The sequence below is a fragment of the Taeniopygia guttata genome, chromosome 3, assembly GCF_048771995.1.
Source record: "Taeniopygia guttata chromosome 3, bTaeGut7.mat, whole genome shotgun sequence".
Classification (NCBI taxonomy): Eukaryota; Metazoa; Chordata; class Aves; order Passeriformes; family Estrildidae; genus Taeniopygia; species Taeniopygia guttata.
Window position 1 is genome coordinate 28,147,843 of NC_133027.1, and position 17,158 is coordinate 28,165,000.

A 17,158-nucleotide genomic window follows, 5' to 3' on the forward strand; every position below is an offset into this window, starting at 1 on the left:
AGCATGCAGTCTATTATACAAAAGCAACAAGATATTAAAAACATCTATACCAAATATGAGTTGTGAACCACCAAAAATATAGAAGTTTTATTATCATATATCATAGAACAAATAATCCCTAATTTCCCTAATTGTATTGAAGACAATTGTATAATTAAAGCTGAGAACATATTTCACTTTAATTATATTTAGTTATTATTTATAAATTTATTAGCTTAAAAAAAGACAACTTGTTTTTCACTCAGTAGCTGGAGGTTTACATTTTCTGGTTTCATACTCAAACTGTTCCTTGCAGTAGAATGTTTATTTTTGTAAAATTATGACAAAACAATAAACCTACTGTCACTGCAATCAAGAGAAACTTTTTCTTAATACACAATCAAAAGGTTGGATCAATTTTTACCTCGCATTGGTTTTGAAATCTTTATGGATTTTCAAGGGTATTTGAGGCAACTTTAGGAATCAACCATCTGGATCTCTTTACTCGGAAAGTTTTCAGTGGTGTCAGCACATTTCAGTGTTGGAGGTTTACAAAATCTGACTCAATAAAGCACTGAGCAACCTGTTGTAACCTTGGCTGGCACTGCTTTGAGCAGGAGATTGGGCTAAAGACCTCCTGAAGCCCCTTTTAGCACAATTCTACAATCCTAAGATACCTTCCTTCAGCAAAGAAAACCCCAGGAATTCCATACTAATAACATTTACAGAATGGGGCAGAATCTCTGTCATGGTTTGACGCTGGCACAATGCCGGCGCCTCATGAAAATACAACTTACCAATTAAATGCTGTGAAATGTGATTAAGAACAGAGCAAAGCAGGCTAAACTTAATAACAAAAGAAAAAGCTTTATTACACTACTACTACTACTACTATAAAAGGAAAAGAAAGGAAAGAAAAAAAACACACAAAATTCGAAATGAAAACTTTCTAAAACATTTCTCCTCTCTCCACCCAACTCCACCAAACCCTAGCGAGACTCATTTGGATCTTTAATCAAGTTTTCACCCTTTAATATAATCAATACTGAGTCCATCGGGGAAGAGAGGAGTCCCCCTTGCAACCATAGACCCCCAGGAAACACAACTGCCACTTTTTGTGTTTCCAATGTCACACGTGGCACCGCCCAGACACACCGGGCCAGTGTGACAGTCTCCTCTCCATGTCACAGTGCTCTCACTACCGTGCATGGACAGAGACTGCTTATAGGGCTCTTTTAAGGATGCTTTGCTAAGGACTACCAGGAACAACAGTCTAGTATCATAATTTGGGACTAGAGTCCCCCCCATTTTCCCCTGGGGCCGAGGGTCCAAAAGACAGAGATCGCCTTCTCTTCTTCCTGAAGATGGAGGGCATCTTCACACCCTCCTCAGCTGTCTCTCTGTCCACTCCAAAACTGGTAGTTGCTGCAGAAGGTCTCTTGGTTCACCAATGCATCCCCCTAAAATGCAGTCTCTCTTGAAAGAAAGAGTGGTTCAGTCTATGGTAAACAAGCAGAGTCTAGCCAAAAAAGCCACTCTATCATCTGCCCCCAACCTTCTTCTCTAAACATCTGAGGTTTTAAGCTGTCTCTCTTTTCTTCAAATTCAGGAGGAGTAATATTTCATAAAGCCTTCATTTCTCAGGAAGGGTTAAAAGTCCCAACTCCCAAGGATGGCTTGCTGCCCAGGCTCCAGCTCCCACAGCCCGGCTGGGCACCTTGCGGCCTCCCCGCTCTTCTCCTTCCCTGCGGCGAACTGCTGATAAAACCACCGAGTTTCTGTCTCTTTTTCTCTCCTGGGAGATAGAGAGACTCTGGGGGGAGCGGAGACATCCCAGATTTCTCCACCCTTCCATCTGCAGGGGGCCAGGTCTGGTTGCATCCCCTCCACCCTTGGGCCTACCTCCACAGGCCGCATGGCTCCCCTCCCCCACCCAGCCCGGGCTGGGCAGGGGAGAGGTCCGTACCATGCGGTGACCGGAACCAAAGAAGGACGAGTCTTCCTGGGAATTCCGCTTTTAACCCCTCTGTGTTCTCAGAGGCATGTCCACCTTCAATTGGTCACCCCAAGTGTCAGTATCTAAACCTGACCCCTGACTGGTGAACCTCTTCCTTCTAAAAAAAATTCTCTTCCCGTGTCAAACCATGACACTCCACCCTTCGCCTCTGAGAACACAGATTACAAAAAATAATTACCAAAATTACATTTAACCAAACTCATGCTTTGCTTTTGTTCCTTTTTGATCCCATCTCACAGCTTTCATCTTATCACCATCTTATCTTACTCAAAATTCGATTTCCTGGTCAGGGAACCAAAAATGTCATGGTTTGACGCTGGCACAATGCCAGCGCCTCATGAAAATACAACTTACCAATTAAATGCTGTGAAATGTGATTAAGAACAGAGCAAAGCAGGCCAAACTTAATAACAAAAGAAAAAGCTTTATTACACTACTACTACTACTACTATAAAAGGAAAAGAAAGGAAAGAAAAAAACCACACAAAATTCGAAATGAAAACCTTCTAAAACATTTCTCCTCCCTCCACCCAACTCCACCAAACCCTAGCGAGACTCATTTGGATCCTTAATCAAGTTTTCACCCTTTAATATAATCAATACTGAGTCCATCGGGGAAGAGAGGAGTCCCCCTTGCACCATAGACCCCCAGGAAACACAACTGCCACTTTTTGTGTTTCCAATGTCACACGTGGCACCGCCCAGACACACCGGGCCAGTGTGACATTCTCCTCTCCATGTCACAGTGCTCTCACTACCGTGCATGGACAGAGACTGCTTACAGGGCTCTTTTAAGGATGCTTTGCTAAGGACTACCAGGAACAACAGTCCAGTATCATAATTTGGGACTAGAGTCCCCCCCATTTTCCCCTGGGGCCGAGGGTCCAAAAGACAGAGATCGCCTTCTCTTCTTCCTGAAGATGGAGGGCATCCTCACACCCTCCTCAGCTCTCTCTCTGTCCACTCCAAAACTGGTAGTTGCTGCAGAAGGTCTCTTGGTTCACCAATGCATCCCCCTAAAATGCAGTCTCTCTTGAAAGAAAGAGTGGTTCAGTCTATGGTAAACAAGCAGAGTCTAGCCAAAAAAGCCACTCTATCATCTGCCCCCAACCTTCTTCTCTAAACATCTGAGGTTTTAAGCTGTCTCTCTTTTCTTCAAATTCAGGAGGAGTAATATTTCATAAAGCCTTCATTTCTCAGGAAGGGTTAAAAGTCCCAACTCCCAAGGATGGCTTGCTGCCCAGGCTCCAGCTCCCACAGCCCGGCTGGGCACCTTGCGGCCCCCCCGCTCTTCTCCTTCCCTGCGGCGAACTGCTGATAAAACCACCGAGTTTCTGTCTCTTTTTCTCTCCTGGGAGATAGAAAGACTCTGGGGGGAGCGGAGACATCCCAGATTTCTCCACCCTTCCATCTGCAGGGGGCCAGGTCTGGTTGCATCCCCTCCACCCTTGGGCCTACCTCCACAGGCCGCATGGCTCCCCTCCCCCACCCAGCCCGGGCTGGGCAGGGGAGAGGTCCGTACCATGCGGTGACCAGAACCAAAGAAGGACGAGTCCTCCTGGGAATTCCACTTTTAACCCCTCTGTGTTCTCAGAAGCGTGTCCACCTTCAATTGGTCACCCCAAGTGTCAGTATCTAAACCTAACCCCTGACTGGTGAACCTCTTCCTTCTAAAAAAAATTCTCTTCCCGTGTCAAACCATGACAATCTCTTATCACCTGCAATAGATTTATCTAGATATAATATATACCAGTTCACTCACCAGTCATTATATTTTCACTCTGCAGTAAAATGCATAATTTTAGACTGCTCTCATCTGTTAGTGCTGACTTTGCCCTACTGAAACATCAGGTAACACACATTTCCATGTTGTAGAAAAACTTACTAGTCAACAACATATTTATTCTCATTTCTCTGATAGCATGTTTCCTGGGCCCAAAGCAGATTTCATCATCTAGTCTTACATTTAACTGTGATTTAACTAAACAAATAGGAACAATTAAGCTAATGATGCAAATTTCTCTAATAATACATGAAAGGGAGGAAATTAACTTTGTTCATATTCTAAGAAATAAATAAATAAAAACAGTACCCCTTTTCTTTTAACAGAAATTGCACTTACACTACTACACTAAAGTCCACAATTTGATTTAAAATCCTGACATGGAATCATTCATATTTTTATGAAGTCATCACTATTTCTGTTGCAGTTACTATGGAAATTACATATTATCTTCAATTCTGAAACTTACAAAATTCACTGGTTAGTACAATTCAGGAATCATTTCAAACTCATTTTACCAAATTGTTCCACCATAAATATTTTTATACACGACCTCAGACTTGCCAGCTGGCCTCAGTCCAGGGACTAGCTTTCACATTTTAGTTTAATTTACTATTATAGCTATAGCTAAAGAAAAAAACAACTATCTATGCCTCTGTCCCTTTTGATCTTTGCAGTTTCCTGCTTCTAGTTTCTTGCTGCGCACATCATACCAACCATAGTTACTACTTATATAAATTAAACTTAGAAAACTATATGCACTTATTTAAAGTTCATGCAAATGTAAGTGTCACTAGGGAAAAGTTTGGTTCAAATGAGAATACTGTATTCAAGTATTCAAACAGCGGGAAGCTTAGAGTTGGATTTAGACTTGAAAAACTGTCATTTTAAGTGAATCTTAAAGACTGCTTTTATTTAAAAAAAATTAGTTACATTGTGGGAATTCATATTTACATCAACTCTTCTGGCCTATGTTATTTCTGTTCTTTATACCCTATCTGTGTTCTCCTTAATATAAGTTCTATGTTCTTAGGATATGTGGCCAAAGCAGCCATAGTATACTTAAGCCACTTTTAGTATCCATAATTACCCTTTGATGTTCCACAGAAAAAAATTCAGAACAAAGCCTGATCTACTGTTATTGGTCTGTTATTAGAGTCTTATTTTACTGTTTTTATGTTTCTGTCCCTGCAGTAAGCTGCTTCAGAAGATAAAGTAGACAATTTTAATTCTTATAAGTGACACTAATGATCTCTTTTGAGATCCAAAGCAAAAGAAAGTAGCTATGACAGAACCATTTTCAGAACTATTTTTTTTTTTTTTGGTTAAACAATCTGAAGAAGAAAACTTCACAAAACACTAAAGATTTGTCACTTCCATGATTCTAAATTTTAATGAGTGTCTGCATTAAGGTAGAGTTCTGAAAATGTGGAGAATGTGATTTGTACCCAAGACGTAGCATGACTAAATAAACTTTTATCTTAAAGAGGCTGTAAAACAACAGTTTGTATCAAACTAATTGGTGGTATTAAATCACTATTAACTGTTATTAGGGTCAATTTAGTATAATTAAATCCATTGTGCTCAATGATATTACAAGGAAAATGCTGTTGCTTATTCTCTGTTGATTCATAGAAGTTTGTGAAAAATAGCCACTCTGGAAAATTAAAGAAAATGTGCAACATCTTAAGCTTCAATTTCATAATGGGTTTTGATTTCAATTAGCTTTTTTTTTTAACTTTGTATAGATGTAAAATAAAATAACATTACTTAGCTGAAAAAAGTGCCATAAGTTTCAAACTTTTGTTTTAGTAGATGACTTGATCAGTGCAAGTTAGGTTTTTTTCCCCTGTACTCAGACAGCTATGTAAGCAGAAAGTCTACTTTCAATATTTTGGAAATTAAATTTCTCTGTGGAATCTTAATTTTTCCTGAATGAATAAAGTAATTTCTGTAGTAACTTGAGAACAGCAAAAGGTATTCTGCCATGTATGGCAATGCAGGACCAAGATCTTTCCTACACATTTCAAAAGGACTATCATCCTGTAGCATCAACAGTATTACCCCATGATTGTTTACTGACAGAAATTTTGTTTCTGAAAGAAAGTTAAATTGATAATTTTAAGAATGCAAATATTTTAAAGAAATTCTAAAGTTAGTGGAGGGTTGTGAATATATACAGTAGATATTATGGAACCTGGATAATCTCTCTGGCATCTTATATAGTTACAGCTTTGGCAAAGGGCCCTATATGAGCCCTGGCAACATGGGTCAGTAGCCAAACAAAGAAAAAAGAAAAGCGCTTTAAACATGGAAAAACAATCAAGAATTTTGAAGTCAAAAGTGTACCTTTGAAGACATTCTGAATAGTCTCTCTTTTGTTAGAGTAACTAATCCAAAAAGTCATGACCCCCCTCTTTCAGGGTAGACTTTATTTAGCACAGAAGATAACTAGATTCTTAAAAGATTATTTCTTTAATAATGAAAGTGTAGCAATAAGCATGATTAAATAAAAGCCTTGAAAGCAAATTTATTCTCTAACTTGAAATAAATTTTCTACTAGATACAGCTGGTCCTGAACAAAATCTCCTTCTTTTGTCTCTCCTTCATCTTCTTTTTTTCAGGATTTTCTGTCTGCGCTGTTGCTGCAGACTCTCTGAGAGCTCCATCCTGCCCTTCAGGGAAAAAAAAAGCTTATTTGCTTTCAGAGGAGGTGCAGTCTCCCTGCCTCCAGATAACTCTGACTGAAAGGGATTCATGTGGGATAAAGCAAAAAGCCAGCTTCCTTCTTGCTAAGTAGGAGTTACAGTGCACAGAATTCACACAGCACTGTCTGAGTAAACAAGACTGCTATACTGCCTGTCCTGTTCTATGCATATCCCACTTTATTCAGAAAAGAAAACGTCTGCTTGCATCACCTTTCAAATACACATGCTGCCTCATATCTGCTGCAGTACAATGATTTAAAAAAAAATGTATGTCTTCAGGTTTCTGGATGCAATGTGCAGTGCCTATCAGCGTTTTTCTCCCACTACAGAACCGTCTAATTATTTTCATTTTTCCATTTTCTGGACATGTCTCAAATAACAGAATAGTGAAAGAATATCTAGCAAACAAAAAGATCTTTGAGGTGAGAGTGAATTGCACCTCTTATATGTCTGCACTACTGGCTCAGTTTTGAGCATTACCTCAATACCTGAGACACAGGGTTAGCAGGGTCAGAAGGGAATCTTTACACACTTTTTATTTTCAGCTTTTTACTAAAGTACTGGCTGGGGTTTGTGAGACAGAATGATCTGTATGCATAAACTGTCCACCAATGCTGTGGGTTTAGGAAGAAGTTACCACAGTAAAGTGTATCATAGGAAAATATTTAATAGAAGGGGTTGATTTAAATGAAGTTTATGTTTTTCCTAGACTCAAACAAAATATTTATTATTTAAGATATAGAAGAGGTCAAACTAGTGGTCCTTTGGTATGACCCTTGGTGGTCAAATAATGTTCCCTTCTGGCCTGAAATCTGAAACCCAAGAAATTTTAGAAATTTTAACTTAGATAAAAATGGTAGCTTATGTTACCTTATGCTGCTGTGTTCAAGTCATGTCAAACATTCATCCATAGAGAGAAAAAGAAGTTCTATAAAATATTTTTAAAACCGACACTGTTTTTTCTCCACTAAGCTTCCTTTATGGTACCTTGTATATTTACTCCTTATTAATATGCATATATTTTATAAAATACATTGATATCATATGTGAAAACCTGAGTTCTTAAAATCACTTTGATTACAAAATCAAAGACCTCAGTGCATTTAAGTGTATAAAAGGAAATACTAGATTATGTGTATTATATATGTTATGTCTGCTTTCCTAAAACTAAAATCCATTCAGAAATAGGATACTGTTACATTCTACTACTTTTTATAAGGAAAAAAATATTTATAATGTATTTAAAAAGTCAGCTGATAACGTTGCTACTTTATTTTTAGAAATAGCAATTTGAGTCATTCTGGTGAGAAAATTTTGAATGTCCTGTGAAATTAATAATGTGAACAAAAGAGTTAAGGACTATTTTATAGATTACATGGGACAGAACAGGATTTAAATACTATTAAACGGAGAACCAGCTAAAGACATGTCCTGAGGAAAAGCCTGCAGCAAATACATTAATTGTTTAGACAATATCTCTAACAGATGTGGTATTTGGTGATATGTAGCAGTCAATAAGAGAGGCAAGTCACTCCTTTGCTTTTTGTAATAAAGATAGACAAAGAAAGGCACTTTCTAGTAGGGGAAAAAATAAATAATTTCTGAATCTAGAATTAAAATATACTTTTGTTTTTCACAATAGAAACACTCCAAAGAACAGTAGAACCACTAGTTGTGGATCTCTTTAAGAAAAATAATTCAGCCTAATGTATTTTAAAAATATCTAGGACTAATAGAATATGACTGCAGTGATACACTGTACTTGAAACTTATTTCTGGTATTTGTGCACAAAAATGATCTTCAGCTGTAGAAATCTATGCTTATTCACAAAGGAAATTGGGTAAACATAAATTCATGGATGGCCTATCTCTTTCCTTAATAATTTTTCAGCAGCAGATATAATAAATGTATTCTCCTATTCAACCTATGTATGGATCAACCTACGTATGGATCAGTTTCCTTATCTGTGTTTTTAGTGAGATGCTGTTATTGCTCTCTAACATCTACAGTCATTATTTCCACAGTGCTTTAAGCCATTAAAAAGGGAGAACTATCACAGAATAATACAATAATTAAGGTTGGAAAAGACCTCTAAGATCACCCAGTCAAACCATTAACCTAATGCAAAGTTCATCACAAAACTATGTCCCTAAGTGCAACCATTACATTCTTAAAAAATACCTCCAGTGATGGTGACACAACCACTTATTTGGGCAGCCTTTTCCAATGCTTAACAACCAATACTGGGAAGAAATTTTTCCTAATATCCAGCCTAAACTTACCCTGGTAAGTTTACCTGAGGCCATTTCCTTTCGTCTTGTTACTTGGGAGAGGATTTTGACCTCCTCCTGGCTACAACCTCCTTTCAGGTACTTATGGAGAGCAACATGGTCTCTCCTGAACCTCCTTTTCTTCCAGCTAAACAACTCCAGCTCCCAAATAAAAAGACACATTAAAGTACATTTAAATTATAAAGTATTTATGATATAAAGTAAAATATAAAATCAGTCACAGGAGGGAACATTATTGGCTTGATTCCTCCTCTACTGATCTGTGAAAGGATTAAAATCAAATTAACTCTCTCTAAATGTGCCGTGCACATTAGCAGAATGAACTAGAAAACACATATGTTCTGAGTAGAAAGATTTCAAAACTTTTCCTCTATTTAGTATTTTTTTGATTATTATTTGGCTTTAGTTTCACAGTTCATAAATCAGAATAACTTTGATTCTGTTGCTTCAATACAGAATTACCATTTCTGTGGTACTGGTATGCTCTGCTAGTGGGCAGTAATAGAGTCACCTCACTGTTACAGAAATCTTCAGCCCCCAGAAATTAGTTGTCCACCTTTTTTAGTTGTCCACTCGTGCCAATAGTCAACATATGCTGTTACAAAGTTAGTATCTTTTTCCTTTCACAAGTATTTCATAATACATTTTTTGGGGATATTGTTCATTTTTCCTGCTCATCTGTGTGATAGTTACCATATGTATTTGACGTTAAATTTCTTTATCTTTGTCCAAAATCCCCAAACCAAAATGAAAAAATAATCCTTCCAATTTTCTTCATAATTCATGATCAACTCATTTCTATTTTCCACTTTACAGATCCAGGTCTTGACATCAGTATCAATATTTCCAATGTTTTAATTATTTTCATTCCATATTAAATGAAATTGCCTGTATTTCTAAGCTATATTTTCAAACCAGTTTGTTTTCAGTGACTTAGCATCTCTGAAATGTATATTGGACATTAAGTAGCAGATATAACCTACTTAAGACTTAACATAGAGTGAATTTAAGAAAGTACAAATTTAATATTATTACCAGTGTTAATACATCATAAATAAATTGAACTAAGTATTAAAACCTGTACTTTTCCCAAATAAGATCCAGTGATCTGGGACAAGTTTCAGACCATATAAAAATTAGAAATTATTAGATAAGTCAGCACATGTATTTCATTCACTCCTAGTTTTACACTTGTCAGTTCAGGAGGGACTGAAAAAAAGACCAACAAAACTTTGGCTAAGAAGTATGTTTGTGAGGACCCTGTCAATGGCCAGTTTAGAGGTCCAGCAACTTCCTGAATCTTTTGTATTGGTAACAAATATAAAACAGGCTAAACCCTGCTGGATCCAAGTACTTAACCTTCTTGCAGCTGATGCAGGTCCATTGACAGCTTTCTTGGGAGACATGAAGAAAATTAATATTCCTTGAAGCTATTTTATATCAAGATTATATTTCTCACTGCATTTTATAAATATTGAATACAGTTCCCTAACTAAACAGCAGCAATTGCTAATAATATCTTATGACTTACACTGGGTTTTGAGGATATGGACCATTAAGCATGTTTTCATTAAGTAGAGCATATGACACTTACATGGTACATGAAACAACATATGAATGATTTCTTCACCCATATGCTGTCATGTTAAAAATGAAGGCTAAAGTTCTGCACCTTTGTGATAAAATAAATATAGGAATTTACAATCAAAGTGAAATAAAAAGAACCAAAGAAAAACAAAACAGAGAAGCATCTGCAGGATTTGCTACCCACTTTATCTATCATATACTTATGTTAACTGCCTAAAAGCCCTAGGAAATATATGAAGTTTGTAGCATGTTGTGAAGGATAATAAACAGAGGATACTTTGCATCATATGGATTATCTCAGACCCTCATAAAAAGCTGTCAAAACCAAGTAATATATAAGCTCCTCAATGAGCATATGTTGCATTTTGGTATGATTACAAAGATCTTTTTCTGACTAAAGGAATTAGAAAACTTTTATATCTCAAAAGCAAGACAATCAATCATCAAAAGTCCTATGGTAACTAGTGGAAAGCTCAAATGAAAAACAATAGGAGTTAAAGGAGAGGAATAAAACATTCTTTGAAAAGCATTTGCCAGATTTTGCAGTCAGTTTCTGATGGAGCACCGACACCAGATTTTAATCCTAATGATCTCAGACAATTAAAAAAATTAAAAAAGGACAGACTCATAATAAAGAATGAAGTTGTATTAATGACATCTACTGAATAATAAATTTATAAGTGGACAAATTTGCTAAAGCAATTGACAATTATGATCTGACACTTCAATTTTATCAAATTGAATTATATACTTTTATCTGTCCTGAAATGGAGATTATTGGGCCAAGAAAAGGCAAATTTCTAATATAGTTGCTGAAGTTTGGTTTGTGTCTGCAATATATATTATTTTATCAACTTGCTTTGATGACAAAGATTGAAGAAGTAAAATCTTAAAGCAGTGAATGAATAAAGGCTGGAATGAGAAGATTGTGGTCGAACATCCCCTGCATTACCAGTAAGAAATCTTCACTACAAAACCAAACATGTAAACCTCCGAAGTGCTTGAGTCTAACATTTCCTTTCCTTCATAATATCCTGCAGTAATCCAATCCCTGTGGGATATTGCCCATATCCATTCTTCACTGTAGCTCACTCCCTTCTCTGATAACATTCTTAAGAAAACCAAAACAATAGTCAGAAATGTGAGTGAAACAGCTGCAATGGAGTTCCATTAACAGGCTTACTACACAACCACAGTAGTTTGTGTACAACACATTACATAGATTCTCTCAGGCACTGCTCTGAGGCAAACTTTGGCAACATGTTGGTTTTAGCAGCCAATGCCACAAATTAGACTAATCAGATGTAAAACGTTATATCCTTACCCAAATTAGCCAAGATATCCTAAATTTTGAAGGAAATACAGTCCTTATATTGTATCAAAATTTATTAAATTAGTACAGTTTTTATAGTCACAATATTCCATCATCAGGAAAAATGTACTTCAGAAAGGCTGCTATGTTTTCCTCAGCATGAATATCATGGTGAACTAGAAAAGGACATTGTTTGACAGCAATATGCACATTTATTTCCAAACATTAGATGGTGTGTCATTTATTTTATTCACGTGAGGAATTATTTCTGTGGGATAAAGGAAGCAGTAAATTGTTCTCCTGTAAGGAGAAAAGAAAGGTACTATTGCTATCTAATTTTCACTGTACTTAAACTTGTGTTAAACAGCACTCACTACTTTTAAGTCTACTTTAATTTATAGGCAGCAGGCTCTTTGAAGATGGCTTATCTTCAGGAGCTGAAAGGCATTGCTCCCCCTCAACTGAAAAGACAAAATCCTTTCCATCACAGGACTACCTCAAAAGAGCTCCAAACAATTAAGATAACATTAAATAATTAAAATTAGCATTTTCTTTCAAAAAAGATTATTTTTTATAGTTATTACCCACAATTTATGTTCATAATGCTTAACATATGCACAACAAAGAAAACCCTGTGTGCATAACCACTATGTTATAATATGCAGTATCTCCTACATTCCCATTTAACTTCACTGGTTTCCCAGATGCCATTGTTCAAAACTATACTTATTTATCTCACTGAAAATCAGTGAGAATAATGAGAAGATTAAATATTTGCAAGCCTCAAGAAAGTTGCTGAATAAGTAACAGCAATATTTCACCAAAGTTATTTTAAGTTTTATTATGCTGTATTACACTGCAGTTGATTAAATGAAATGGTACCTTTATAAAACAACTCAAATTTCAAGACTGACTCTATCAAACTTAACTCTCAACAATATATATTTAATTGTCAATAAAGGGAAAAAATGTAAAGCATATATATACAGGATATATACTTTAATTCAAGCACATGTGGAAGGGCAAGAGATGACAGTGAGACGCAATTCCAAATCTTTCCAACATCTGCATAACTAAAATTTTGAATCTTAGAATCATAGGATCACAGAATCACAGAATTGTTTAGGTTGGAAAAGATCTTTAAAGCCATCAAGTTCAACTGTTACACCAGCACTTCCAAGTCCATCCAACACTAAACCATAGTTCTAACTGCCATGTCTATATGATTTTTAAATATCTCCAGCAATGGTGACTCAGCCACTTCACGGTACAGCCTCTTTCAGTGTTTTACAACCCTTTCTGTGAAGATTTTTTTTCCAAGTGTCCAACCTATACCTCCCCTGGTGCAACTTGAGGCCATTTCTTCTTGTCTGATTTCTTGTTAGTTGCAGGAAGAGACTGGCTCCCACCTCACTATAGCCTCCTTTCAGGGAGTTGTAGGGGACTGTAAGGTCTCTATTCTTTCTCTCACAGCCAAATGGTCCCAGCTCTCTCAGCCACTTCTCATAAGATTCACACAATTGACCTTGACCCACTGATTCAGTCTGCCCAGATCCTTCTGCAGATCTTTCTTAACCTCCAGTGAACCAACACTCCCACATGACTTGGCATCATCTGCAGAATGTCATCTTAAACAATGTCCAGAACTATTTCTACTCTTCTAAATTGAGTAGAATGATTAATTATTAATTGCTCTGTAACTGAATCTCATAAATGGTATGCATGCATTCTTTTTCAGCAGGAAAAATAAGTGTGGCCCATTTCCTGAGCTGTCCTGAAATAATTTCCTGCAAATGAAAGAAAGCTCCTTTCTTTTTTACGCTCAAAAGGAAAAGCAAAATATAGAGATTAGGTTGGTTTTCTTTTGTCATGGGCTATTGTTATGGGCTGATTTAGAGATGCAAGCTATTTTCTTCTTGATGGAGTAGGGGGAAAATGCATAGAATAAATGTATTCCCATCATGGTAATTAGTGGATCTCTGAGGGACAGTGATATTGCAGTTGAATGCTTCAGTGCCAGGGGAAAGGCTGCTCTTGTAGAGATTTCCACATTACTGAAAGGTTCAGGTATTCATACTGTTGCTATTTTCAGGATCTTAAATATTTCTTAAAATGAACAACAAAGGAATAAAAATTGAATTCTAATGGATTTCAACAATCTAAGTAACTAGAAATTTTATGCCTCCACTTATCCCCTTTCTGTGTCACTTGGGATTTGTCTTCTTTGGGATCCTCTCTTACTTGTCTTTAATGAGCTTTCAGACTACTTGAGTATTTAGTCTCTATTCATATAGAAACTGCTTAATGATTTTATCATCTTTATATCTGTACTGTAAAAGCTATTTTCCAATTTAATTTCTCTATTTTGATATGGAAAGGGAGTCATAACCATGAAATAAACAGAACTCTGTATGTTTTTAGATTTTAGAGAATCTCACTTTTATCAGTGTCATTGAGATATTTTGTTCTATTTCTTCCTGGTCACAGAGGAGGTTAAACACTTGCTTTAGCTTCCATTAGCATTTGTGGCGTGGTTTATGGTGTTCCTTTTTGGATGGTAAGCACAACCACACAACCACAGTGGATTACTGGCTTATCCTCCTTGTATTAATTTGTATAAGTTACTGAGCAGTTCTAGCCATGAGTGTGGTTTAATTTGCTGGAAAAAATTTATGATAGCAATGGCAACTGAAATGCAGAAACAAACTTTGGTTCTCCTCACTGAGTACTCACTGCCACATCTGAGGCAGCAAGGCACAGTATAATGGATACACACCCCACTATATTTCCCATGGAATGAAGGCGGGACAGTTTTTCGCTGCAAAAGTTCTTCATTTAACAATGTTTGGAAAGATAGAGCTATAAAAGACCTATTACAGTAAAACATCTTTGTTCCTTCTGCACTTCTCCACAAGCTTTTTAAGGACTAACTTGCTCCAGAGAGACAAGCAGACAGCTAGCTTGCCTTCTTCTTGCTGGACAAGATGACTAAGCTACCTAATAGGAGCTAGACACCCAGAGCATGCACTAGGTGCCTAAATTTCCTATCAAGTGAACCCAAAACTTCCACTTCCAAGGCTGTGGATTCTAGGAGCATGGATATTTGGTAATTAGATATATCTATGTACAAAACCCGTGGAAAACCTATTACCTACCTCATTTTCTTTTCATTTTATTCTCCTTCAGTGGCACGTATTGTTACTTTTACAGGAATAATATATCCTATTACAAGTTGCAAGTCAGTGACAGCAGTGAAAGTCATGATGCTGCTTCTGCCTATCTATTTACTTTCCAAGAATTTTCTATAATTCACACTCTCATTGTTGGAAATTCACCTATTTCCTGAACTGAGTAGCTTGGAGTTACTGTGCAGCATCTTCCCTGACTGAATACTTATGTTTGCTACACTAAATTATTTCAATAAGAATAAATTTATTTCCACTAAGCACATCAGGGATGTGATGAGCACTGTCCAACTGTATTTTTAAACATTTTTTCCAAGGATGTGTTGTGGCCCAGACTACCATAACATGATTTTACAGTACCTGTTCAAGTAGCACAGTGAATCAGATATAATATCAGTGGGATTTACTAATGGTCCAATCTATGTGATATTTGAAACAATGATAAAACCAGAAAACAGTGAACTTACCTAATTTGCACATTATACCAGTGTCCATCGTCCACTCTAGCAGTGGTAGTGATGTTTTTGACTTCAGCTGCATCATGACATAAATACTGGTACTACAGAGTAGGAAAAGGTTTTAATTACATTATTTCTAATAATTAAACAGTTTCAGACATTGAAACCTTATTTTTAAAATTATAAATGGCTTCAAAAAAACCTGAAGGATGTCATGTGTATCGAGAAAAATTAATGTTTCATTAAAAGTTCTAGATAAGGAAGCCTATTGTACCAGAAATATGCAAGTACACATATATGCTTCCTAACCTGCATGGAAATGCTTAAATCTTTGTGTATTGTACAATCAGATATTATGGGTCTATTTGCAAAGAAGTCAACCATCTGCAACCCATCTGAAATTAACACTGGCCATGGGTGAATTTTACTTAACATTTTATGGCTTCCTTACACTTCCAAACACGTAATGTAGCATGCAGGCTTGAGCATTTTGGAGCACCATTTAATTTCCTATACTAATGTGAACAAGCACTTGATTTCATGGTTTGTCTACTTGTAATTGTAGCTTGATTGTGAGCTTAGAACCATTTGTTCATTGGGCTTTAAATCCACAATTTAATTGACCAGCTTTGTGAATGATTAAGTGAATTCAATTAGTTTTAACATGGCACAGTGGGATCTCTGAATAGATTTGTGTCAATTAAAGTACTTTCATATTTTATGGTGCTTATGATATGTTAGAAAAATATTTTTCTGCATCATTACTTTACCATGAATACAAGAAAGATGAACTTAAAGCCATCACCATTTTCTAAACGTTGGATAACCTCCTGCCCGTGACTAATCTCATCTTTTTTTTCTGGACAAAGATAGTCACAATATAATAAAAGACAAAAAATCACAATATAACAAAATAAACTAAAGGGTAATTTTCTTCTTTTCTATTTATCTTCAGTTTATATATCTGTTTAGTATGCCTTTGGTCTTTAAGCATGAAGGCAAATAGAATACAAAAATGCTGTCTCTAACAGGCATTTCACAATTCTTACAAAAGAATATAATTACAGGTACTCTGGGAAACTTTTAGCAGGAAAATGGGAGATAAGTTATGAGAAAAGTAACTTTTCTTTTAATATCTTTTTATAGCCTCTTTAGCATCTGCCTATCTCTTCATAAAGCTCTTACCTCTTCCTCAGAAAAGATGGAATAATTTGTGTAAGGTAAAGATATACCATGATAAACACTTTACTCTTTAAAGTTTATAAACAAATATATTCCTAGTTAGTCTGTCCACAAAAGTCAAAATAATAGCTTTTTCCCCCTGATCCTGTAGAACTATGATTCAAGTAACAAATGAAGTGAAAGATTTCTAGTTAGAGATACGTGGTAAAAAAGATACAATCTATTCCCTAATATGGTAAATTTTTCTATGACAATTCACTAAATTTCTATGCCTATGCCTATGTCATAAGCCTTCCTTATGACAATTTTAATGAAGTTCCACATGAGGAAGTTCAGTTAGTTTAGGTATAAAATACAGTAGGTTAATTTGTACCACATGTAAAGACAAAACCTATATTTTTTGGTTTTGTGTTTTCATGTGTACTCTTAGGAGTCATACTGATCATATTAGCCAAGACATAACAGACAGCAAGTTTGACAATTATTTTCTATAAAATACTTAAGATATCAAGAATCTTTGTAGCTTTATTTACTATCTTCTACAGTAAGAAAATAAAAAAATATTAAAATTTTTACAGATTCAACTTTTATTTACTTTTCCTTCAGTGGGAGATTTTGATGCCTTACCTGCAAGGTACCATTATTGATGACAAGT

General features: G+C 36.1%; 1 protein-coding gene across 1 annotated transcript in view; it reads right to left on the bottom strand.

The window, feature by feature from the left end:
* The window catches only part of EYS (eyes shut homolog), a 765,693-nt gene that overhangs the window by 249,952 nt on the left and 498,583 nt on the right, over positions 1-17,158 (bottom strand). Inside the window, exons 34-35 of the mRNA XM_072926499.1 lie at positions 17,131-17,158; positions 15,331-15,422 (exon numbers count right to left, since the gene is read on the bottom strand). The exon at positions 17,131-17,158 is cut by the window's right edge and continues 163 nt beyond it. Coding sequence (XP_072782600.1) covers positions 15,331-15,422; positions 17,131-17,158 — 120 coding nt within the window. The remainder of the gene's footprint in view (positions 1-15,330; positions 15,423-17,130) is intronic.